The sequence below is a fragment of the Uranotaenia lowii genome, chromosome 1, assembly GCF_029784155.1.
Source record: "Uranotaenia lowii strain MFRU-FL chromosome 1, ASM2978415v1, whole genome shotgun sequence".
In the NCBI taxonomy this organism is placed as follows: domain Eukaryota; kingdom Metazoa; phylum Arthropoda; class Insecta; order Diptera; family Culicidae; genus Uranotaenia; species Uranotaenia lowii.
Window position 1 is genome coordinate 152,036,817 of NC_073691.1, and position 25,000 is coordinate 152,061,816.

At 36.8% G+C, this 25,000-nt stretch overlaps 4 protein-coding genes across 4 annotated transcripts in view; 1 reads left to right on the forward strand and 3 right to left on the reverse strand.

Moving 5' to 3' along the window:
- LOC129740535 (attractin) overlaps positions 1 to 7,486 on the reverse strand; it is a 24,969-nt gene extending 17,483 nt beyond the window's left edge. Inside the window, exon 1 of the mRNA XM_055732241.1 lies at positions 6,571 to 7,486. Coding sequence (XP_055588216.1) covers positions 6,571 to 6,905 — 335 coding nt within the window. The 5' untranslated portion in view covers positions 6,906 to 7,486. The remainder of the gene's footprint in view (positions 1 to 6,570) is intronic.
- Positions 7,487 to 7,978: 492 nt separating this feature from the next.
- LOC129738629 (putative GPI-anchor transamidase) lies at positions 7,979 to 9,466 on the forward strand. The gene is made up of 4 exons (XM_055729872.1): positions 7,979 to 8,132; positions 8,201 to 8,920; positions 9,006 to 9,175; positions 9,242 to 9,466. Exons 1-4 carry the CDS (start codon positions 8,046 to 8,048, stop codon positions 9,315 to 9,317), a joined length of 1,053 nt encoding a protein of 350 aa, XP_055585847.1. The 5' UTR covers positions 7,979 to 8,045; the 3' UTR covers positions 9,318 to 9,466.
- LOC129738628 (ataxin-10) lies at positions 9,393 to 11,147 on the reverse strand. The gene is made up of 4 exons (XM_055729871.1): positions 10,928 to 11,147; positions 10,027 to 10,862; positions 9,703 to 9,969; positions 9,393 to 9,639 (listed from the first exon to the last, which is right to left on the reverse strand). Exons 1-4 carry the CDS (start codon positions 11,011 to 11,013, stop codon positions 9,437 to 9,439), a joined length of 1,392 nt encoding a protein of 463 aa, XP_055585846.1. The 5' UTR covers positions 11,014 to 11,147; the 3' UTR covers positions 9,393 to 9,436.
- Positions 11,148 to 14,085: 2,938 nt separating this feature from the next.
- LOC129738630 (FAU ubiquitin-like and ribosomal protein S30) lies at positions 14,086 to 14,669 on the reverse strand. The gene has a single exon (XM_055729873.1). It carries the CDS (start codon positions 14,630 to 14,632, stop codon positions 14,237 to 14,239), a length of 396 nt encoding a protein of 131 aa, XP_055585848.1. The 5' UTR covers positions 14,633 to 14,669; the 3' UTR covers positions 14,086 to 14,236.
- Between the last annotated feature and the right edge of the window lie 10,331 nt (positions 14,670 to 25,000).

Genomic DNA, 25,000 nt, shown 5'->3' on the forward strand with positions numbered 1-25,000 from the left:
AATATGACGGCCAAAGCGCGATCTCGGAGGCTGTACACGACGATGCTGACGAAGTTTGACTGCGTGGTAATGGACGACGAAACCTACGTCAAAGCCGACTACAGCAGGGAAAGGTAGCAGATATTTTCAAGCACATGAAACTGTCAAAGTTCGCGAAGAAATATCTGGTTTGGCAAGCCATCTGTACCTGTGGCTTGAAAAGCAGCATTTTCATAGCTTCCGGGACTGTCAACCAAGAAATTTACGTGAAAGAGTGTTTGAATAAATGTCTGCTGCCTTTCCTGAAGAAACACGATTGTTCCGTACTGTTTTGGCCGGATTTGGCATCTTGCCATTACGGTAAAAAGGCCATGGAGTGGTTCGCCGCCAACAACGTGCAGGTGGTTCCCAAGGACAAGAACCCTCCCAACCAGCCAGAGCTCCACTCAATTGAGAAATACTGGGCTATTGTCAAGCGAAACCTAAAGAAGACCAAAAAAACTGCTAAGGACGAGCAGCAGTTCAAGGTAAAATTTCTTCCTGCGGCGAAGAAGGTGGATAAGGTGGCTGTACAAAAGGGGTTAAGTGTAAGGCCTGGCAATTCGGATTTGGAAAAGCGTAAGCCTAACTGAAAATTTTTCCTGAATTTTATACTAATTAAACTTGAAAAAGTAATTTAATTTGATTTTTTAAATAAACGATTTCACCGATTTACACGCGTTTTTCTCTGACCAAATTTTGGCCGTATCACCCTTTAAATCATAAATTGAAAAAAAAAAAATAGTATAATTTTCGTGACGTCACAACGCATAAAAATAAGATACCTTTATTAACGAGTGTAGAGCTTTACCTTGCAGTGGCTGTTATTTATCTTATATCATGCTTAAAATATGGGTTTTCTATCATCATTTTGCGATAATTTTTTTGACATAGCTAGACTTTTGACAAAATTATGTTATAAATAAAGAATAATTGCAAAAATCAGTTTAATTTCCTACTATTTTTTTTTTAATTTCAACGATAAAATACTCAATTCTAAAAAATGTCGCATGAACGTGTTGCGCTGCTTGTCGCCTCAGCATGACATCAGCCTTGGGAGTACACGGAAAATAATAAAAAGGTAAAATTTACCGAGACAGCAAAGGTGAATGCTCGCAAAAGCCAAAAAGGAAACTTCTACCTATTCGAGGTGAAACTCACCTCACAGCGAGGTAAAATATACCAAAAAACGAAGAATGAAAAAAGGTACAATTCACCGAGAAAAAATGTGAATCCAAAAAAGGTAAATTTCACCTCGTAGCGAGGTGAAGTTCACCTGAATTGAGCTGAATCAAAAAGTATAATTCACCTAGAAAGAAAGGTAAATCCAAATAAGGTAAAACTTACCTCGTAGCGAGGTGAAGTTGACCTGGATTGAGCTCAACAAAACGGTACAAATCATCTCGAAAAAAAGTAACTATTTGACGAATCCGTTTATTGAGGTTAAGCTGTTTTGCCGTTGAGGAACAAGTTCTGCTTCGTGCACAATATGTGAAAATCGGAACAAAATGGTAAGTGTTTTCTTAGAATTCATTTAGTTGTGCTGGTTCTCTTCATAATACTTTGCTTTTGTTTCAGATCGGCCCACAGAGCTTCGTGTTGTATTCCCGTCAGCCTTCAGATATTATTCCGGACAAGCCGGACCTGACAAGCTTGGCGAACAAAGGACTTGCCTCAACAATTTTTAAAGAACACGGTGATATATTTCAAAAATAAATATTAGGTAACTCCCTATTTATTTCAAATAAATACCAATTTTTTATGAATTGTGTTTTTTTAAAATTAATTATTATTGAAGAAACCAATCAAACAAACAAGCATTTACCTTTTAAATCAGTGAATGGGAAACCGGTATTATTTAGGGGAGAGTGGGGTATCGTGGGCCATGGGGAAACGTGGGCCACTTTTAATATCTCAGATGTGTGTTGAGATAAAAATCTCAAACCAATTGTCATCGTCGTCGCTTTGCGTGAGCATATGTTCCTATATGTTGTTGACTGAAATACGTATCATATGCTTCTTTTATTTATCAAGCTAAAAAAAGTTAGAAAAATTTGCTTACATAATTGAAAAAACACCCGCTAATTTCATCGATGGGGAACCTAAAGTGCATAACAAAAATATGCTCATATGCTTATGATCTTAGTTTTGTCATGATCTTTCACATGGAAAAGGAATTTTTGATGAAACTTCAATAAGTCACACAAACGCAACCAATTTGCAAATCATACCTTGTGGGGAATCGTGGGCCACACATCTTGATTCACCTATATTTTTATGATTTTATACACATTCAGAACTGAAAATACGTTTTACCTATCTGTAAAGTTTTCTTATGCCAAATGAAGAGTTATGAAAAATATTTTGTCCATCTCATATAAGAAATTTTGCCAAAACGTTCGCGAGCCAGATTTTGGAATCTATGCGATCATACACAGCTCTCTTTTTTATTTCATCATCTGAAATTGCTTTAAAATAACGAAATGAATTAGGAAATCACAGTTTTGGGTCAACTCATAAACTTTGTATGTTTTTTGGTCAATTTCGATTTGGTGGCCCACGATTCCCCACCATTTTTCAAAATTCAAAAAAAATGCTTTTTTTCAAAAAGTCAGAATTTGGGCAAAATAACTTTTTAAAATTTTTTAAAAAATACCTTATGATACCTTGAAAATATAGAAAACCATACCATTTTTTATAATCATTTTATCTTTCATAATAAAGAAGTTATGGAACATCGTAAAAAAGTGACCCATGATTCCCCACTCTCCCATACTATTTTGCTAGGTGAAAGAGAAAATGGTAAAATCTACCTTTTTGCTAGGTGAATTGAAAAAAGGTAAAATTTACCTCGAAAGAGGGGTGGAAAAAATTCACCTCGCAAAAAGGTAAATTTTACCTTTTTTTTATTTTCCGTGTAGGCTTAATAGCGGCACGTTATCCAAACATACGGGAAAATTGTGCCTATGACATCAGCCTTAGAATGAGGTATTGCTGACAGAGGATTGACCTCCCACTATTGAAGTATAATGTGTCAAACAGTTCGAGGTGGGAACAAAGGTCAGTGGCCCCAAGTGGACTTTATGGCGTAGGGGGTACAGTGTTCCTTAGCATTGTATCATGAGTCGTCCAATTGCACCCATGGACCCAGAGTAGCAAACTGGGGGGACGCGGTGGCTCGCCGTGCCTTGGAATGCAATCCGTAAAATGGATTTACTACCTGGGTAAACAACTAATAAAAAAAACGACTTAGCAACCTTCCTTCAATCGCCAAATCTACTATTTGCAGATGATTTGAAAATCTACCGGATCGTTGACTCAAGAGCGGACTGCGCTGCGCTTCAAGAAAACATTTACAGACTTCTCGCATGGTGTGGAAAACATGGAATCCATTCCAGTGCATCAGCTTTTTTTAGAACCAGAAACCCTTTGGTCTCCGAATACGCTTTTGGTGGCACTTCGCTCGAAAGAGTTGTGAATGGATCTTGGAGTTACCTTTGATCAGAAGCTCTCGTTTAATCAGCATATCGCGACAACAACAGCTAAAGTCTTCGCTTTGTTTGGATTCCTGCGTCGAAATCTGACTACAGGGTGACAAAAAAGTCATGTCACACTTTTTTTGGGGTCGCCTGTAACCTATACGTTGCATCTCTCTGGTGCCATCTATATGTCAAATGATAGTGCTAACTTTGCTGCCCACAGTGCACGGAAAATAATAAAAAGGTAAAATTTACCGAGATAGCCAAGGTAAACGATCGTGAAAGCCAAAAAGGTAGCTTCTACCTCGTCGAGGTGAAACTCACCTCACAGCGAGGTAAAATTTACCTGAATCGAGGTTGGAATAAAGGTACAATTCACCGAGGAAAAAGGTGAATCCAAAAAAGGTAAATCTTACCTCGTAGCGAGGTGAAGTTCACCTGAATTGAGCTGAATAAAAAAAGTATAATTCACCTAGAAAAAAGGTAAAACCAAATAAGGTAAAACTTACCTCGTAGCGAGGTGAAGTTGACCTGGATTGAGCTAAACAAAACGGTACAATTCCTCTCGAAAAAAAAGTGACTATTCGCCGAACCCGTTTATTGAGGTTAAGCTGTTTTGTCATTCAGGAACAAGTTTTGCTTTGTGCATAATATGTGAAAATCGGAATAGAATGGTAAGTGTTTTCTTAGATATCATTTTGTTGTGCTGGTTCTCTTCATAATACATTGCTTTTGTTTCAGATCGACCCATAGAACTTATAGGTGTATTCCACGTCATCCTCCAGCCGGAAAAGCCGAACCTGACCGGGTTAGCCGAACAGAGGGTCATGAATGTACGCAACGCAGGAGGATTCAGCGGCCATGGCGGCTCGGAAGAACGCGAAGCCGAATTACCAGTCCCTATTTATCTCCAATAAATATAATTTTTGATAGAATTTTGTATTTTTTTAATTCTTATTGAAGAAACCAATCAAACCAACCAGCATTTACCTTTTAAATCAGTAAATGGGAAAACGGTATTATTTACTATTTTGCTAGGTGAATGCAAAAAAGGTAAAATATACCTTTTTGCTAGGTGAATTGAAAAAAGGTATAATTTACCTTTTTGCTAGGTGAATGAAAAAAAGGTAAAATTTACCTCGAAAGAGGGGTGGAAAAAATTCACCTCGCAAAAAGGTAAATTTTACCTTTTTTTTATTTTCCGTGTGGCAGAGTTTCGTTTCTGTGCAGTTTGTGTACATTAAGTTATGGGTGGCAGAGTTGAGAGCAGCTGTTATCGCTGAATATGTTATCGGGTACAAACCCGGACACTTATTCAACATATTCAAACACCTAAAACCGCTAGTAATCAACTGGAAATTCGTGTACCAGACCGTAAATCGATACCTAGAGACCGAAGGCACTGAGGACAAGACACGATCTGGACGACCAAGGTCTGTGAGAACTCCAAGGTTGAAAAAGATTATACGAGACCGGACGTGCGCGCCGCTTGCGACGACTTTCCGAGCATCTGAAGCTGGTTCGATCAGAGAAAGGTGGTGTAATTCCGAGATATTGTCTGTGAAGTATCTTGATGAGTTACTGAACAAAGCTATGAAAGTCAGATTCTGATTTTCATCTTATTCTTTGAAATATTGAGATTTTACTGACTTTTTTGTCACCCTGTAAGATATCCTCAATTTTTCAGATCATTACTACTCATAAGTACTTATTGTTTGTTTTGTTTATTTTTATAAAGACTTTAAGTTTTGAATTCATTCGCCTCTTTTGAATGAAGAAAGATAATTACAATAAAAGATTTGGCAATACTTAGGCTGATGTCATGCTGAAGCAACTAGCAACGCAACGCAACGCAACGTTCCAATAAGATTGCGTTGCAACGCATTGGTATGTCATGCTGGCGCGACCTGTGACTTTGAAATTCCCTACAAATCATCACTTCTCTACATCTGATAATGCTTTGGATCGTCTCCTTTCTTTCGGGAGCCATCAAAAACTCATCAAATCACGACCCGGATTGCAAGAATGCCAAAATTTGAACCGACAAAATTCCTTGTTTTTTTTTGCCGGAACTAAGAATTCATGAAAATTTTCTCGCCGATTAAGATATTTTTTAGTTTATTATCACAAGTTCGGACAGATCTTCGTACTATTGTGCTTAAAACCCGGAATCACTGCTTCAAATCGAGAAAAAACAATATTCCTATTGGATTTCCTACTAGTCGCGCTACAAAACACATTGGCATCAGATTGGTCGCGCTATACAAAGCGACCAGTATGACAGGTCTGCGCGATTTCCATGGAGATCAAATGAGAGCTGGTTAGTCGTGTGAACGTTGCGTTGTAGGTCGCGTTGCTAGTTGCTTCAGCATGCCATCAGCCTTATTGTCTCACAGACATCAGACTTAGAAAATTTTGAAAAATATTCTTTAGATCCAATAAAATTCAATTTTGGTTCTATAAAAGAAATGCTACATCAATTTCCAATACATCGTCATAAAGCTTATTTTCTAAGCTCCTTTTGTTCATGTAGGTACCGATTTCTTTCTTGAGTTAACCGACCAAATCAGAGCTCCATCATTTCATTTGGTAGCATATTTTGTCCACTCAGGACATAAACGTCACTAAAAATTGTGCTCACGATGCTTAATTGTGCTCAGCAAATTTAAGCCGAATAAATAATGTCTAATATTAATTTAACTACAGGACTCTGAAAAGTCCATTATTGAGCTGAACACCTAATGAAATGGTAGAATGTAACATAAATGATGATAGAATTCAATCAGCCCTGAGCCTACTCAGACGCAGACACCTGCGCTACAGATAAGTCAGTCAGTTAAAATTTTCTACCTACTTAATTTTCATTTCTTTTCAAATCCTTGTGAACTTTTCAACTATGTTTATTACCATCAATCTTCGTAGTACACAGCACCACGTAAATGTAAAGACTGGTTTGGAAAGCAGCTTGTTTGTAAGAAACCTGAACAAGCCCCCAATAAACCAGACAGCTCAGCTGATCTCCAAAGATAAAAAAGAACATGAAAAATAAAAAAAAATACATCTCAACACTTACCTAACTTTGCCACCGCAGAACTGACATTCGGAACCCTGCCAGCCATCCGGACATATGCAGGTTCCGTTGCGACAAGTTCCTCCGTTCATACACCGTAGCTCGGAACATTTGCCACTGCCGGGCGGATGTGGCAGGGACATTGAAGCCGATGTAGCTGGTACGCCATTTGGCGAGCCTGAACTGCCACCCCCTGCTGAGACTAGTGACAGACAGCAGTGACTCAACAGCAGAAGACTAACAAAACAACCGTTCCGAAAGGTTCCGGAGCTAGTTGCCCAGTCTGGTTTCCTACGGTGTTTTTGCGTTCCTGGACGAAACATCTGGAACGACATCATTTCACGCCACTAGCTCTATTTTCCCCGCAGGTGAAGAATCTTGTTCACCCTTTTTCTCCTTGGGGGAGGAATTTTCTTCTTGTTTTTACGAAGGAAAATCTTGTCTTTTCATACACTTGACCAATAATCAAAATGGAAAATCCTGAACCAACAGTGCAGGAAACTATCACTCACAGCAGCAGAAACGAAATCAGCGAACCATTTTAGGGTTCCCCTTCGCCCCGTCTACACTACGCGAGCAATGGTGATGTGCAAAACATTTCCATTTTTTTCATCTCACACTGGTGCTTCCAAAAAAGAGACACCATATACAATCTTCGATGGTTGCTGGTCACAATAATCTGGGTCACCCCCTTATGGAAACGCACTGATGCCCAATAGCAGTTGCCACTTCCGGTGCATTGGCATTGTTTGCGTGGTTTACACCTTTAAACACGCACGGGAGTCGAACGCGGCCACGGAATGATAATCGATTTAAATTCAATTTATTGGAAAAACTGCTACACACAACAGATCACGACGGAACAACGGAGCTTTTCACTATTTTTCGTCCTCTGTCTCTGCTTTTGGAGAGGCGACAGACAATTTTTTCCAATTTTCTTTTGTGCTATTTTTCGTTCGACGTTTTTGCGATTTTGACGTTTGTTGGCAACGTTGCCAGTTCATATATTTATTAAACACTGAGAAAAATTTCTTTCGGAATTTGGGTCTCTTTTTAAAAGATTTGTAATCGTTTATGATAAAAGTTCGTGCCGGAACCAAACAAAATCAACAAAGCTGTTGTTTCATAGATGAGGCATGCTCAGTTTGGTGAAACTTGCAAACTTATCTAATGCAAAACTCTCAACGAATTAAAAAAGTTTTAAGAATGGTCATTCTTGATTGATTTAATCAGATCCAATTGACATTTTAGCGTTTTTTTTTTGTTTTTTTCTTCCACAATTTGACGTTTGAGCGTTTTTTTTTTATTTTTTTAAAATGTTTTCCAGCCCTATATAGATTTGGACCACAGAACAGATACGTTGCTCTAATTTTGCGTTACAACATTTCAATTAATGAGTAAATATTTTTCAAAGTGTTTCGTCTTAATTTCAAAAATAAACACGCACGAGTGTGAGAAGGTTTTTCTTAATTTGAAAAATGTTTAGCAAAATATGTTTCCCTTTAGTAGTTTTGTTTTCAATTATATTGCTATTTTATGGACCATGTAATGGAAACGAAATTGAGGTAAGTTTATACAATCTTACCCTACTTTTTTAACAAACAACTAACCTTTCTGTTTATCGGTGATTCAGCTCCCGAAACAGTTCGTAACAAGCAGTTCCCACACCAACAATTGGGCGGTGCTGGTGGACACATCCCGGTTTTGGTTCAATTATCGGCACATTGCCAACGTGCTGTCGGTTTACCGATCGGTCAAACGACTCGGCATCCCGGACAGTCAGATTCTGCTGATGGTGGCCGATGATATGGCTTGCAACCCGCGAAATCCACGCCCGGCTACGGTTTTCAACAACGCCAATCAGCACATCAATGTGTACGGTGCCGACGTCGAGGTAGATTATCGAGGCTACGAGGTGACCGTAGAGAATTTTGTCCGATTGCTAACCGGAAGGAATGAGAATGGAACGGCACGATCCAAACGCTTGCTCTCCGATGCCGGTAGCAATGTGCTGATCTATTTGACCGGACACGGTGGAGATGGATTTCTGAAGTTCCAAGATTCGGAAGAAATCACGAACCAGGAACTGGCGGACGCTATTGAACAAATGTGGCAAAAGCAGCGATACAATGAGCTGTTCTTTATGATCGATACCTGCCAGGCGGCGTCGATGTACGAGAAGTTTTACTCCCCGAATATTCTGGCTGTGGCCAGTAGCCTCGTGGGAGAGGATTCTCTTTCACATCACGTCGATCCGGCTATCGGGGTGTATATCATCGATCGCTACACATACTATGCGCTGGAATTTCTGGAAAAAGTGGAGGCCAACAGCAAAAAAACCATGGGAGAATTCGTAAGTTTGTTTCCCAGATCATCAAGCTTCATCAAACATGAAGAACACAGGAAAAAAATGACATGTTTCGTTCTATGAATTTCAGCTTTCGGTTTGTCCCAAACGAGTTTGTATCTCCACGGTTGGTGTCCGGAAGGATTTGTATCCCAAGGATCCTCACAAAGTACCCATAACAGACTTTTTTGGTTCGATTCGTCCCACCGAGGTGACTTTGCGCAGTGTTAACGTTACTCTAACGATCATCCCGGAGGAAAGGTGCTTGTTGGATTCAATCAAAAATGTTCTTAAAGCTTATATTTTGTACTTATCTTGTTTTTCTAGATTCGAACGCAAGCCTATTGGAAAACTTAACCCCAGTCTTTTTTACGAACAATTCCCTAGCAAATTGTTTGCCTAAAACAACACCAAAATTGTGTGATCTAGTCCAGTATTCACCGAAAACGCAAACGCAAACTCAAGGTAAGCAATTAGATTTGTGGTATTGACTGAACAATTGATTTTTATTGTAAAATAAATTTACTGTCCACGGGATGTGGATGTCGCCGGTGAACTTGAACTTGCACTGATCCGAATGGTTCCTCCCGTACCGGTAGTGAAATCAGCTGTTAACGAAGAATTCGGAGCGTCTCCTATTTTAGTCAAAGATGCAATGAATTGTTGATTTTCCGGATTTTCTTCGCAAAGATTTCTTATAGCAAGAATGCTCCACTCTTGAATGACTGAATTGAAAGAAACAAACAAAAATTAATTTTGATTGGAAGTCTAGAAATATCTTAACTTACAAGGATTACGAGCGTCCAGGTTCGTACAATCTAGGATGGCACTCATGATTTCCATTTCCCGGGCCAAGTTCTGGTTCTTTTTGTTTTTGTAAGAAAGGTTAGCGAGCGCTTTGACCAAGGATGATTTGAGCGAAAAGGATATTTCCTGTTCGATGTTCAGCTCGCTAGTACCTTGTCGAATTTTAAGGATTTCTTCCACCTTCTGGATCGGTGTAAACATGTTTTCGTCTTCACTTTTTCCCCTTTTTTGTAATAGCCGCAGCAAACCTGCAAAGTTTGTTATTAGTAATTATAGAGAAATTCAACTTTACATTATTCGCATACAGCCCATGTTGAGAAACAGGGATCCATCCTGTCGGAGAAATGATCCGTATGGTTCAACACACGTGCAGTCGGACAGCAATGCTAGCAGGGTGAAAACCTCCTCAACATCACCTAACTCCATTTTCGTATCTTCATTAGTTTTCAAAATTTCATCCGACTTCCGTTTAAAATTTGTCAGCAAATGCTTGAACAAGTCTTGAGTCAGAGGTCTGTTTCGACGGTTATCATACCGGATATATTCGGTAAGATAGTGCAAAAATAAGATTCGCTTTTCGTTGGAAATTTTGTCATATTGATCAACGATTTCGTTACTTTCGCACATAAGATACTCTAGAAAGATGCTTACAAATTCAGGTACTTCCGACTGGTCAGTTCTATTCTTTTCTACATTGGCCAATAATACCTCCAGCAGTTCTTGGGCACTGAGGCCGATCTCGCTCTTGTAGATGAACGAGTTATAGACTATCATAGTCGAGGCATTGGTATAGCTCGTGTTGTCTTCTATACTTTTGAGTAAAAAATCTTTAAACTCCTTGAGAATTGTTTCCTGATTAGATTTATTTTGAACACAGAGGTTTGCCAAAAGCTGAAGGCAGTTTATGCGAACGCTTTCGCTTGCTTGATGGTCCTGTAATATTTCTCTTATTTTAATTATAAATGACTCCTTGGAAATTATCTCATTCTGGAAGGTTTCTCCCAAGGCACAAGATCGTTTCAACAAATTGAGACATTTGATGGCCACTTTTGCTTGTGTTTCGTCTTCCGCTGGACAGCATGCCAAAAAGTTATTGTATATTTCCGTTGATTCCTGTTGGAAATCATCGTAGCTGACAAGACTAAAATTTCGTAATTAGAAAAAAATTCCAAGATTTAGTGACGATGTATAACATTGATATCTCACCTGATATTGAGATCGTTCAAACCAGCCAGGGCTTCAGCGTACTGCTTATCGGTAATCAGTTTATTTATTTTTTTCAACCCTGTCATTATTTACAGTATTATTAGCTATCGTTTCGAATTATCGACCAGGTACGGTTGATACAGTTTTCTTTTGCAAATTGGGAAACAAAACCGGTACCAGGACAGGACACGAAATATGACCTCTACGCATGGAATACAAATGTCAGCTCGTGAATTCTTGTTTCGTAGTTTGTGTTCATTTCGTTTGGATGAACTCACTATTCATCATGAACATGAAAGGGAAAGCTACAGTGCCGTTAGAAATTATGTAGATACCGTAAAACGGGGTAAGATTGATCATTTTTTTACAATATTTCTCGATTATTTTTCCTCTCAAGGGGAATGTGGCATGTTTCATATTTTTAAAACCAGTGCTAGACTCTTATGAACGTAAAACATGGTTGCAAAATTTTATTAGACTACTTAAAATTTCATTAAAAAATCGATTTCGTTTTTGTTTATAATTTGATGCTTTGGGGTAACATTGATCAGTCTCAATTTGACGGTTTTAACGAGTTTTCTTGATCATAAAAGATACAAAACACCTTCATAATATTAACAAATGCTAGTAATTAATAAACTAAGGCAGTTCGTGTGTAAGGCCGAACAACAATTAAATTTGGAAGATGGACAATGACGCTGCATAAATTAAGGGGCTAAATTTTTTAGCATTACTTATAACATTTCAACTACAGAAAAAAATCATGAAATTTTTCTTTCATTCAATTCACTAGGCCATCGCTCTATTCCCCTTTTGTTAAGGATACCGTTATCAAATAAATAATTTTCGACTTCTGGGTTATTTAATCTTTAATTCAGCTTGAATAAAAATCTCCTAAAACGATTTAGCTCGATAAGTGATGTATAATAGTAGGAAAATATAGGAACTTACATTTAGTGTTTGCCTAAGTTTGAGTATGGTAAAGTTTCTCTTAACAAGATGTTCATGTGGTCGGAATCTGTATAATTTCATGAATATTAATACCTTGAACGAAATTATCACCATTTGGTCTTCTAGCCAGGTAGGAATGTCTATTAAGGTGAACAATGTAACCTCAAATTTTGGACTTTTACAGTTTTTGGAGAACCTGATTATGAAGCATTGTGTTATTATCAATTATCTTTCTAAATTTAATCATCGACTTTACCGGTTTATGGAGAACCTGATACTAACGCCTCAAAAGATTATTTTTTTCCGTATTATTTAATGTAACCTTTTGTAAATTTTCGAATTATTATTCGCACGCCTCAAAACTTCCACTACCAATCACACCTTTTCATAAAAAACTCTTCCCGCGACGGACCATGAACATTCTCAATGCCATGATGCATGAGTCGGTGCTCAATGATTGCACGAGATCTGAAGGTGATAAAACGGATAAAACTTCCATCTTCCACAATTTGTTTTTTGCTCTTGTAATCATTCGGATATTTATTCCCCCCTTCGGATTTCTTTGAAAATTTCGAAGGGGGGAGGGGGTGACAAAAGAAGAAATTGATATTTGTTCCGGCCTAATTCGATGTGAAAGCTCTCATTGTAAAGATATCGATTATTTATTAATAGTGAAATTATTTTTTTATTATTTTTTTTTTTGATTTTTAGAAAGTGTAGCAAAGCACACCGGATCAGCTAGTTACTAATAAAATTCACTTACTCTTACTCTTGTTGATGACTCTTCCATTCCAGAATTGATAACTTTCTGTGGAGAAAAAAAGTGATATTTTTTGTCACATAAGGCTCACCGAAACACTGAGATTTTATTTTGTTTGAAGTTATTTTATCACATTTATTTCCGTACCCTGGGTTCCCACGGGTCACGGCGGCGGTGTGCATGCTTGTGATAATGATGGTTTACTATCATTGTCCTGAGAGGGTCGTTGCACACATCTTGTCAAGCATGGATCATAATATGACTCAAATTAGAAGGCGTGATGGACACCTTTATTTAAATTAAATTAGCGGTAGGTTCAATGGTGTTCCAATTTTTCATGATCCATGCTGATAAGATGAATGGGAGTTGAAACACTTGCCCTCCCTTCCGTTGAACAATGGGAAAATTTTGTAGTGAAAATATCACATTTTGCCGACATAAAGTGATACTTTTCAATAGGGCATAATCTGTTTGGTAAGGTAGTTAGCTAGTTTAGTTTCATAGAATAAGGATGTTTCAAGTATTGCTAGGTTAGGTATAGGTAATGGTATTCGCCTCCCCAATGCTCTAGAAAGTGTGCATTTGCGGTTTATGAATTTCGTTGGCTTATTCTTAAATCAAGCATTTTACAAGAACTAGGGGCTCATTGGACGGGAATGCTGTTTTGACAAATATTATATTTCAGTTTGTAATACACTTTCGACATTTGTTTTTATTTATTTATTAATTTTGGCAGATCTTTACATTTTTCGGTTAGGATTGAAATTCATAAATCGAAGTTTAAAATAGAATATATGCTTTCGATAAGCAAGAATGAGTAGATAGTTCAGATCATTTATTTCGGGCATTTAAAAACAAGCACACGGTTTATTTGAATTGAACCCCTATCGTGTAGATTGAGTATTAGAGTTTGTTTGAGAAGTTGACCACACTTGGTGATAAGGTTTTAAAGAACAGCAAATTTAGAAAATGAAAGGCAAAAAATTAGGGAAAAACAGCAAATAACATTTCAATTAATTCATTCAAAAACTAATTCCTTCCTTTATATTTCTCTTTCCTCTCCTTTTCTCTTTCTTTTATTTTCATATACGCATACGATTCGGAGTCATCTGATGACTGAAAAACCCCGAGACAACTATCACGAAACCCATCACACATACCAGTGGAATTGGGGCGGAGCCACGGAGGAGACGTTCAACAGACGACGACGAAGGAAGGAAAAACATATAAGATAAGTTAAAATGATTCCTTTAATAACACAAAAATTAAATGTAGTTAGTTGCGTGGGGAGTATGTAGAGGCCAGTCTCAAACCCGCCCATGTCCTTCCTCCAACTGGTATCGGGAGGGGTTGGTTTATTATCTTGAACTGCATTTTATCCATATTCCATGGATACAATGAAGTGCTTGATGGTCTAACCAACGTCTCAAGATCGCTTACTATTACCGTTTTTATTCTACCGCAGTACCACAGAGACGGTATTTCCGAAAAAAAAAACACTGCGGTCGTGTTAGCATCCCTCCCCTCTCTCTCTTCCTACGCTCATAGTTGGAAACGTAAACGTAAAAGAATCTCCGCTCAGCTGTCAGACCAACAACTTACGTCGAGTTGGCGTTGGGGCCTCGTCGGCGACCGAAGGCCTGCACCACGTTGTTGAAGTTGCGGTTGTACTGGATGCGCCGCTTAGCACGACCGGTCTTCTTCTTCTTTTCCTTCTTTTCGATCTTGGGCGTCTGGCCCTTGACCTTACCTGCACGAGCCAGCGAACCGTGCACCTTACCACCAAGCAGTGGTACGGTGAGGTCCAACTCGACGGAGCTGAGGGCCGACACGGGCGAATCGCCGTTCAGGATCATGCCCTGGCAGGACAGCACCAGCTGCTGGTGGTCCTCGATACATTCCAGCGATGCAAGCTTGAGCTTGATTTCATTGATGGTTTCCTGGGGCTCAGCGTCCAGGACGCGAGTGTTCAGACCACGGATATGCAACTGCATCTTCTTGCGGTTCTTGCACAGCACGAATCAGAAAAAAAAGGAACGCTTTAAAAAACGCGAAACTTTAAATTTTCTTCTCCAAACTATTCTAATTTTCATTTCAAGCGTCAGCTCCCCGAGCTATTTAAACGCCACGAAAAAAAAAAAAGTTATTTTATCACATTTATTTCATAGTTGCTAGGAAACGAAGTTCGTACGGGATCAGCCGTGTCACGAGATCTGATCATCGGAAACATTTTCTGTTCTGTATCGAATCTCGTGACATTTGAACAGTATTTCTGACGGGCATGATCCCGAGTGGAATAAATGCAATCTTATTTGATTCTTATCGAACAAACTCGTAGGGACAATTAAGGGAGCTTTTTGGATTCGATAATTATTTGTTCAGAATTTGTTGATTTAAAATCAGAGTTTAACAACAAAAATAATAGAGAGGTATCTTCATTGACTAAAAAAACTGAAAATCGACACAGCCCAACTTAAAGTCACTCAAATATGAATGAACTCAAATGGGCGTGGTTTTAACATTGAGTGAACGTCTTTTCCAAAGTTTCATGAGAAAAATTTCCCCCCTTATGCAATTTGTAGAAAAAAAGGACCGAAGGACACGCGTCGGTTGAGTTAGATGCATTTAGTGGTAAAGGATAGAAACCAAGTCTTTGCCATTTGGCTGGCTGCTGCCTCCGGGTGTGATTTTGGTCCAATAAAAATAAACCAATCTTTATCCTATTACGCCAATCAGGCACGTGACCCGTTTTGGTGTCGACTTTTGGCTGGCAAGTGCGTGTGTTGCAAATAAATACGCTCCTGAAGACATCATTTGAAATTAATTTACAGGATTAGCCAACACTAGTTGAGCTTTGCGTAGTTAGAAGGTACAAATTTTCCCATGCCTTTTCGGTGGTTAGAAAAGATGAACTTTCTGTCTGATGGCAGGACGAAGTCAATCACATTGAGTTGGAAAACGATAGAAGGGATGAGGATGCTTATCAGTTCTCTGCAGGATGTGTTTGGACGGCCAAAGTAAATAAGAGGGTGTGAACACGTGCCGATTTGGAGTAATGAATTTAAATTTATCGTGGCATTTGTGAGGAGTTTACAACTTTTTGTGTCTAGTTTGCTCAAGTTCAAGACGCTCGTGAACGGAGTTTCCACTTAGGTATCTTATGTTACAAACCTCTTATAAATATAAATATAAACTAACTATATGTATGTATGTATGTATGTTTGACCCACCAGTGGCTGATAGGTCTTTCGACCCGAGTCAGTACGGGAAGTCTCGATCGCACTTTCAAATACTGTTCATGCTTAACTCATCAACAATAATTGCAGCACAACCAAGGGGTCCGTTACCACTGGCTTGGGACAGGTTTGACTCATCTCACTCCCTTCAAACTGTTCGAAACAAATAAAGAATCCTGAAAAGGTACCTAAGTTACCCACTCATGATTCCAAATTTGCCGAGATACTCCGGCTGGCTTGAACCCACAATCCATTGTACATCAGTTTTCCGTTCATTCGATGTCCTGTCCTACCCCCCCACGAATCCCCAATAATAGAGTTAAGCTATTGTATAAATACATCATGAAGAAGTAATGCAATGAAAGGATACTTATCTTTTAGCTATCCAAAGCTTTTGCAATTTTTCGGCGATCCACACAGAAAGCTGCATATTCTTCTGTTACGAAAAAAAACTTAACGCAGCAGTCTAGTTTTTCATACCGACCCATGAACGTGCACGAAAGGTTAAAAACAACAACACGTTTCAAAAATTCAAAGTACGCTACACGTCGAAGCTGCAATTTTTATTTAAAATTTCTTTTTCACTCCATTAATATTTTAGTTTCAGACCAGCTCGCTGCTTCCAAAAACAAATATAAACTAACTATAATATATAAAATAAACCAACTGAGATAACACGAGACATTCATCTATAAAAACTTTGAATTTTAACAGATATCTTCTAGAATTGTATCCAAAACCATGAGTTTCTTAATTAAGGTTTGGGAATCGAAGTTTTAAATGAAAAGCACTTGCGAATTTCGTGGAGCTCCCGTATTGTTAGTCCACGTGTAACACAAAAAAAAAATTTATTTATGATTTCACGCAAAATCGAAGTAACACATTTTGACAAATTTTTGTATAGGGTATTCGCATATTAAAGATTCTTTTTTTCATCCTCTTAGAATATTGAACAGAAAAATTCGCTGAGCATTGGTAAGTTTCTGAGGCCATCGAGACTACTTTGGAGGCACTTAAATAGTCCCGATCGTCTCAGAAATTATCCAATACTTAGCGAATTTTTGTGTTAATATTCTAAGAGATTGAAACAGAATGAGTCTCTTATATGCAAATATCTTATACAAATCAATAAACAGGGGTCAGGGTTCGGCTAAATGGGTCGTCCATATCAACTGTTTAATGTTTTGCGATATTGGCGTTATTACACCCATAGAAGAAAATCCAATGCCTATTTAGCAGATCTCAGTGCCGAAAATGCGCTGAAATGTGCACTGTGCCAAAGATGATATGTTTGAAAAGCACTACTGGCACAAGGACTCGAACTCCTAATCAAAATGATGCATGACCACTACATTCAAGCGAAACAAGAAAAACATTTAGGGGAACTGGGGGTAAGCCCGGCCCCCTAAGGAAAACGATCATTTTGCAAGAACTGAAAGCCAATTTTGTTCTGTTTCCTTCACATAATTGTTGCTTAGATTGTCTTCAATAAGATATCTACGCTGTCAGAGATTTCAAACCGTTATTTTATAACTATAGTATTGATTATAAAAACAGCGACAAAAACAGTATTCATAAACCAGTGGGGTAAGACCGGCACCCCATGGCACAGTGGTCCGAAAGGGTTAAAAATTGAACTTTAGCGCCTCTGACTTTTATCTAATCTCTTATGTGCTCTTAAGTGAACATTTGCTTCTGTCTTTTATCTAATCCAGGGGTGAGCAACCTTTTGAACCAACGGGCCAATTTAAATTTGAGATCTTGTCGGCGGGCCGCACTTAAAATAACTTTTTTTTTTCTTAATATTTAGCAGAACTTCACGTCAGTTTTTATAACTAAAAATTTTTGGCGAAGACAAATCTGAACAAAGGAAAGATAAACCGAATTCACGAGTTTAAAAACAGAAATTCAACACGACTTTTTAAATACCCGATATTGAAAAGGTACATCACTAAATCTTTGTCATTTTTACTATCTCTCAATTTTTCAATAGTCAATCACCGTCTTCTTAACGTTGAACGTTGAATTGCTAATTGACTTTCTGTGTTTTGTTTTTCCATAATTAAAACTTGTCCTCAAAGCCTAGATTTTTTTCCAACGAACGATAAGAACCTCGTTTTTTTAAAACGAAGTTCTTTATTGGATCATTGCATTGAGATGTTGAGCAAGGTTGTATAGAAATCACAGAAAAATTTTCAATTTCACATATTTTTAAGAAACTATCTTCAAAACTACATGCTTGATTCTAGAATTTTTATCCAGATTTTCATAACTTTTAATCTTATTTAGATATCATTGGTATAGGATTCCAAAAGGTATATTATGAGTGAAACAACTCAATTTATCGTTGTTTGTTATAAATTTTCTATCAAATTTCTGAAAAAAGCTTCACATCGTCAAATAACTTTTGGGTCAAATCACAGAATTTCCAATATCTATGGTTTTTATCAAGATATAATAATTTTTGTCGGTAACTTTAATGCCGGCTGATTCATGTTAATACAAAATCTAAAATCGTTCTCCCAGGCTTTATTATTAAACTTTCGTTTTTCGTCAATATTCAGAAATAAATAATATTTAACAAGGTTTTGGTTGGAATTTTTTTGCCAGTATTTGAATGCTAACAGAGCAAGCCTTTTTACCGAATTAGATAGAAAATTATCTGCTGAGCATATTTTTATCATTCAGCTTTATTTTTGTTTGAGACGAAAATAATGACTTCACTAACGGACTGCGAAATACCTTTGATGATGTGTAGCTTTAGCTGCTCTTCCTCACTTTAATGGATTATGCTTTTCAAGGTGGTAAGAGTTAAATTATTAGGAAAAATGTATCTTCTAATATATAAAGATAAGTTGGGCTATATATGTTTGTATATATATATGCACCTTATACAAATCCACACCGCTTAACCGATCAGCTTGAAATTTGGTACAGTGATGTAAACGGACATGAGAAAGGTCGAGGTAATAGTTTTGAACCCCTCCCATCTAAGAAAAGGGACCCTCCCATACAACTTACGTTTTTATTCCCACAAACCAAAAGTCATGGCACCAATTTGTCAACAAATTTTCGTTTCCTTTGGCGGGATTGTTTTCACCATCACCATGGGCCAGGCATTAGAAACGACCATCCAAAGCTCACGTGCACTGGAAAGCAAATCAAAGCTTGCTGAGCATAAAAAATTTTAGTGGTGAAATTTTGGCGGGTGTTTTTTCCTTCTACTGTTCAAAGCACGTGGTACCCGTACGAGGCATTTGAACATTTGAGCATTTGAAATATATTGAGAAGAACAGTGGTTGAGAATCTACTAGAATATGCAGTGTGTAAAGTATGGATATATTAATTCATGTTTATTATGAATTGACTTCTTCAGTGGAATAACTATTTGAACTAAAAACTAATGTTCCAGCTTTTAGGAACCATCCATTTTCATATTTACGGAACTCCTCATAGGGAAACAATTAATAAAATTGAGGGTTGTAAGGTCAAGGCGGCGATCTCAACACTTTGATTGCCGTGTGGGAATTTAACTTACAATAGGAATTAGACAATTAAACGTTCATTTTATGAAAAAAAAATTAAAACCAAAACCAACGCACGAGACTTTTAGTAATTTAATCTGAAGTTTTTAGTTTTGTACAATTCAATTTCATTTGTAATTTTTTTATTTTTAAGTTATTATTGATCATCGATGTGTTCAATTCTACCATCTAATTTAAAAAAAAAAAACTTAAAAAGCACATTGAAAACATGCAGAGGAAGTCTTTTATAAGTTTTTAGCGGAAATCTATTCAGAAATTTCTAAGTACAAAATAAAACTTAAATACGTATTTCATTCTACGGGTAGATCTTGAAAAGAGGTCGTCAACATTTGTTTTCAAGCTTAATACATTGGATTTTCTCTAGATAACCCATGGAAAAGATAAAAAAATATTATCATGTGATGAAAAAAGGGTAATTCAATTCAAGCTTCCTAAAAAATGGTGGGTGTAAAATAAGGTTGCCAGAATTGCCGTATCGGGATCCAGCATTTGATTTCAAAATGTTCAAACCGATATCCTGGCAATATCCGGGCAAACTTGATCAAAACCACGGAATTATTAAGTAAAAATAACGAAAAATATACTTGCAATATTTTTTTTCAACAAACCACATCAGAAGATTTTAAATTGTGTATCAAGCTTCCAAACACGAGTCGTGATTGTTTCTAAAACTTCCATTTGAAACTTATTTTTGAAAGTAAAAATGAAAAAATCATAATAATTATAAAATCTCGGTTTATAGTAAGTTTTAAAAATGATGTGAATAAATCCGGAAAAAATCCGGGCTTTTTGCAACAAAATCCTGGAAACCGGGCCAGACCGGACTTACCTCAAATTTTTATTTAAATGTTCTAGCAAATCCGGATAAATCCGGGCAACCTGGCAACCTTAGATTGAAATGGTTTTCGTGATAGAATTGATATGCACTCAAGGGAATATATTTCTATTAGCGAATCTAAAAAATATTAGTTATTCAATAATATGAAAACGATAAAATTTGCTAATAATCCCAATTTAAACTTTAAGAAGACTAACAAAACTTACAAAGCTCACATGGCCAAACATGGTCCAATTTGTTATGATGATGAACAAAAAGCTTTCAAAATTTCAAAAAGTCAAACGACTCATTTCGATTTATATTTTATGTGAACCCGTGCAAGGCCGGGTAAAATCAGCTAGTCCTTAATATAAAAAAAACCCTAAATTAGGTTAAGCCAATAACAAATATTGCATTTATGCCTTGAACAGAACATAATAAATGCTTAAAAGCCAGAAAAAGTTAACAATCTCAATGATTGTGGACAAATGCAGATAAGAGCCTATTTTGATCAAGTCATTTTAATTTTCCTAACAATCCATTGTTGAAAAGGCATAAAAATTTGAAAAAAGCTTCGCGGGCCGCACAAAAGGGTCTCGCGGGCCACAGGCGGCCCGCGGGCCGCGGTTTGCTCACCCCTGATCTAAGTGTCTTCAGAACATTTGCTTCTTCAAACATACTTCTTTACTTGAAAGCATCAAAAGTTAGTCTAAGTCCACTATAAAAAAAATTAAAAATTCTAACTTTTTAATTTCAATAAATGGAGCTTTACTTTATACTAAAAAGTTGTAGAATACGTCAAAATATGAAACTTTATCGAATACATCAAAACTCTATCTCTTTCAGACCAGAGTTTTAGTTTTCTTTTGAAAGTTGAAAGTTGAAAGCCGCCGACCGTGGCCTAGAGGATAGCGTTCAAGTCTTCTAAGCCAGAGGTCATTAGATCAAGTCTTGGTCACGGCAAACAAAGTACTCTTTCTGTGGGTTGGTGGTGTTAGCATTAATAAGATGCTAGCCATTATATCCTTGAAAGATGTACGCTTAGTCTTAAGTAGAATTTAGATCTCTTCAAAGAAACATGAAGTTTCACTGAGATCCTATGTGTGTGTGTTCGTTTTTTCAAAGTTATTTAAAAGTTAGTTTTTTAAACTTAACTATAGTTAGATGAGGATTTACATGAACAAGATGTTCTGAACATTTGTTGGAGCATTCAATTCACACGTTTTGCACAAGATTTCAACATTCTACGACGTTTCCTAGCCAACTTATTGCAACTTGAAGTTTTATTTTTACTCAATTTCACGAGCGTTTATTGCAAAAACGTGCAAGAGAATTTTTAAAATTAATAAACCATATTGAAGCTTAAATTGGTGTTGGCGCCATTTGTCTCTACGCGCTCATATTTGAACACAACAAGCATACGTTTGATGTTTTTTTGTGTTTGGCGGTGCAATGCTTTACAAAAATACAATAAATATATTTCTGAAAGTGAAACTTAAGAATTTGAGCTCATGCTTGTTTGTTTTTTCGTTTCCTTTCATCCGTCTTCGTGTGCAAAATAGCTTTGAGGTATTACCACCCACTGCGCCCGTCTGCCAAGCAAGAATTTGGGCTGACTTTTCAAAATTCAGAAACTACTTCACTGTTTTATTTATCATATTTTTGCTAAGCATTGCACCGCCAATGCAGTAACATCACAAGAACCGGTATGAAATTAGCTTTCTTTTGGATATAGTTTTATTGTCTAATGTTACTCAAAATCCAGTTCAAAGCTGAATTTAGGTGTAGGAATTGTCTCAGAAAATCCAAATTGATAAAAAGTTCGAAAACAGCTACCTTTGAAAAGTCGTCATAAATTATGTATTTCGTATTTCAAAAATCAAAAGATGCCAAAATGTGACAAATAACGTCCACTTTTCAATTCACTTTTTCAAAGTTTTCTACTGTAACAGGAACAGCTTTGGCGGTTGATTGATTGAAAAATACGGGTTTTACACAACTTTTTTACATTTTTTGTGGCCATGATCTTAAGAAGTTAAAAAAAGCTCCATATGTGTAACATATAGATTCTAACTTCAGCTTTCTCAGGCACTAAGTTTAATTTTTTTCAAGCACTTAATATCTGATTTACAGCCTTTTTCGTGAAGCATGTTTTTTCATAAAAACTTTTTTGGACTTTAAATAACTTTAAAGTTATACACACTACGAAAAAAATCTGTAAAATCACAGCACATGTGATGTAAATAAAAAGAAGCATCATATATGACGGAATTTTCAGTGCTAGTTGGAAATTACACGACAGTAAAATGTTGCAACGTGTAAAATAAAAAATTATGTAAAATTCGGCAACATGTAAAATAAAAATGATGTAAATTATAAAATCACTGAATATTGGAAGAAACAATTCCAATTGGAATCTATTTTGTTTTATTTATTGGTATTTATGATTCAATAATGGAATTATCTCATCTCCTGTCGTTAAATTTGCGAAAAACCAATAATACAAGGCGTAATCATCGTTTAAAGTTCAAAAATCGTCATTTGACGGCCTCCGGTACATGTTCAATAGAGTGCCCCAAATAATCCGATTTCTGAAAAAGATATGCGCTGCAGGCTAAAATTGACCCTTGGCCTAGTAAAAGATCTCATGCCAGATTTGGGCCAGATCGGATCACGGGAAGGGGTCGCTCAACGAGTCTGAAGTTTGTATGGGATTTTGAGACATTTTGTTCGGGAGGGACTTAAAAATGCAGGTTTTCATCAATAACTTTGGCCCCCTTCAGCTGATTTCTTTTAAAAACGGGTTTTATCAAAGCCTAAACTATGACAAATACTTCATCTCAAGAATGCATTTCGATTCAAGTTAAGATAAAAAAGTTATTAAGCTTAAAAAATGGGTTAACTTTTTTAGGGTGATATTTTTTTTTCACTACTGCTATCAAATCCATCATTTGATTAGCTTAATAGTTTTTGAGAAGAGACATAAAATTCTAAGGAATTAAATGCTGTTTTTGATTTTTTAGAAAAACAACTGCAAAATTTTATAAAAATAGGACAGCACTAAGGTCGTACTTTTACCCCACCATATCAACATACATTAAAATAGATTTCTGTCTGTCTGTCTGTCTGCTTCCTATAGACTCGGAAACCACTGAACTGATTTGCGTGAAACTTGGCAAGTGGGGGTATTGGAGGCCGGGCAAGGCTACTTTCATGGTTTCAGATCCCTCCCTCTCACAAGAAAGGGGAAGGAGGCATCCGAAACAACAGGCAAATGTTTGCATAACTCGAGAACCGATCAACCAAAAGGTACCAAATTTTTCATTAGATAGTTATTGAGTACGAGAAATATTTCTATGATTATTTGAGACCCCTCTTTCTTTCCAGTAGGGGGATAGGACGAGGGGAGAGGGAATTTCTTACAATTTTTTACATAACTTTAGTTTAATCAAGCAAATAGAACAAATGTTTCAATGAATATTTGGCACCCATCCCTCCTTCCAGTGGGGATATATGAAGAGGGGAGGGTGGCTCCTATACAATTTTTACATAACTGAAGAACTAGTCGAACAAATGGAACCGAATTTGGCATGGAAGGGTATTTTCGGAAAAAACTGTAATGTATGATGGGTATAATTATTCGACATATTCTAACTTATCGCATTCATTTACACTCAGAGGAAATCTTATTATATATTTCATAAGATACATCTTATGAACCACTTTTTTGCGTCCAAACTAATTTTTCATATGAGTCTTATGAAATTCTTTCAATATTCATACCTTCATACGAAGTTCTTATGAAAAATAGAAGAAGCGGCATTTAAAATATTTTTGCCATTACAGAATGTTCTCCTACATTAAATACTTAATTGCGCTAAGCAAATTTAATTCTTACAAATAAATTTTTAATATCTAGTTAACTATAGGGCTCTGAACAGTTCATTATTGAGCTGAACACCTAATTTAATGAAAAAATGTAATATAAATGTAATGATGAATTGATACAAATAAAGACATATTTAAAAAAAAAAAGAAGAAGCGGCATTGTGAAAAAATAATGAACACATTCATTCCATCAGTCATTTTCTCGTCGTTGTACCAAGCACTAGCCAGTTGTGGAGCCATCAGTTTTTTTCAAAGTTGAATGTGATTTTGTTATTCTACATGGTGAGTTTATTTTTTTGTGAACGTTCAAATTATTTGTTAACGTAAACACATATTTTTATGTTTATTTTTCAGCATGTTGACCGGCGAAAAGGATAAGTTCAATGGACCGGGTGCGGCAGAATGACTGTTGGAACCATGCCTTGATGTGCTGCTTATGGTGATCATGATGTTATTGTAAACAAACAACAAATAAACTAATCGTTTCTAACATCAATTATCTTGATATTTTCTCTTCAAACGTAAAATTTCCTGTTTCCATAAGACCCTCTTATGAAAAGCAACAACCTCTCACCACCACCTAGTTTGTGATATTTACATATTTTAATATGAGTAGATTCTGTGAAATGTACGATAAGGCAACGAAAACTTCAACAAAACAATAAAAATGTCGAATACTTATGTCCATCAGTGTACCCCTACTCGTAGCGAGGAAATTGTTTAGATGGGATTTACTTTCACTGAATGTTCTTTCAACTCCATTAGGGAACATCCATAAATGACGTAGCTTTTTTTTTGTAAGTTTTTATACCCCTCCTCCCCCCTCGTAGCATTTCGTCACAAAGTCAAATACCCCTCCTAGATAATAACGCAGCT

What these genes read in the sequence shown, in the direction of transcription:
- LOC129738630 (XM_055729873.1), bottom strand. Translation starts at nt 14,632, where the DNA reads ATGCAGTTGCATATCCGTGGTCTGAACACTCGCGTCCTGGACGCTGAG.
- LOC129738628 (XM_055729871.1), bottom strand. Translation starts at nt 11,013, where the DNA reads ATGACAGGGTTGAAAAAAATAAATAAACTGATTACCGATAAGCAGTAC. An exon ending in CCTGTTTCTCAACATGGGCT is followed by an intron (nt 9,970 to 10,026) that starts GTATGCGAATAA and finishes CAAACTTTGCAG; the next exon opens with GTTTGCTGCGGCTATTACAA. An exon ending in CCTGGACGCTCGTAATCCTT is followed by an intron (nt 9,640 to 9,702) that starts GTAAGTTAAGAT and finishes CTTTCAATTCAG; the next exon opens with TCATTCAAGAGTGGAGCATT.
- LOC129738629 (XM_055729872.1), top strand. Translation starts at nt 8,046, where the DNA reads ATGTTTAGCAAAATATGTTTCCCTTTAGTAGTTTTGTTTTCAATTATA. An exon ending in GTAATGGAAACGAAATTGAG is followed by an intron (nt 8,133 to 8,200) that starts GTAAGTTTATAC and finishes TCGGTGATTCAG; the next exon opens with CTCCCGAAACAGTTCGTAAC. An exon ending in ACGATCATCCCGGAGGAAAG is followed by an intron (nt 9,176 to 9,241) that starts GTGCTTGTTGGA and finishes TTGTTTTTCTAG; the next exon opens with ATTCGAACGCAAGCCTATTG.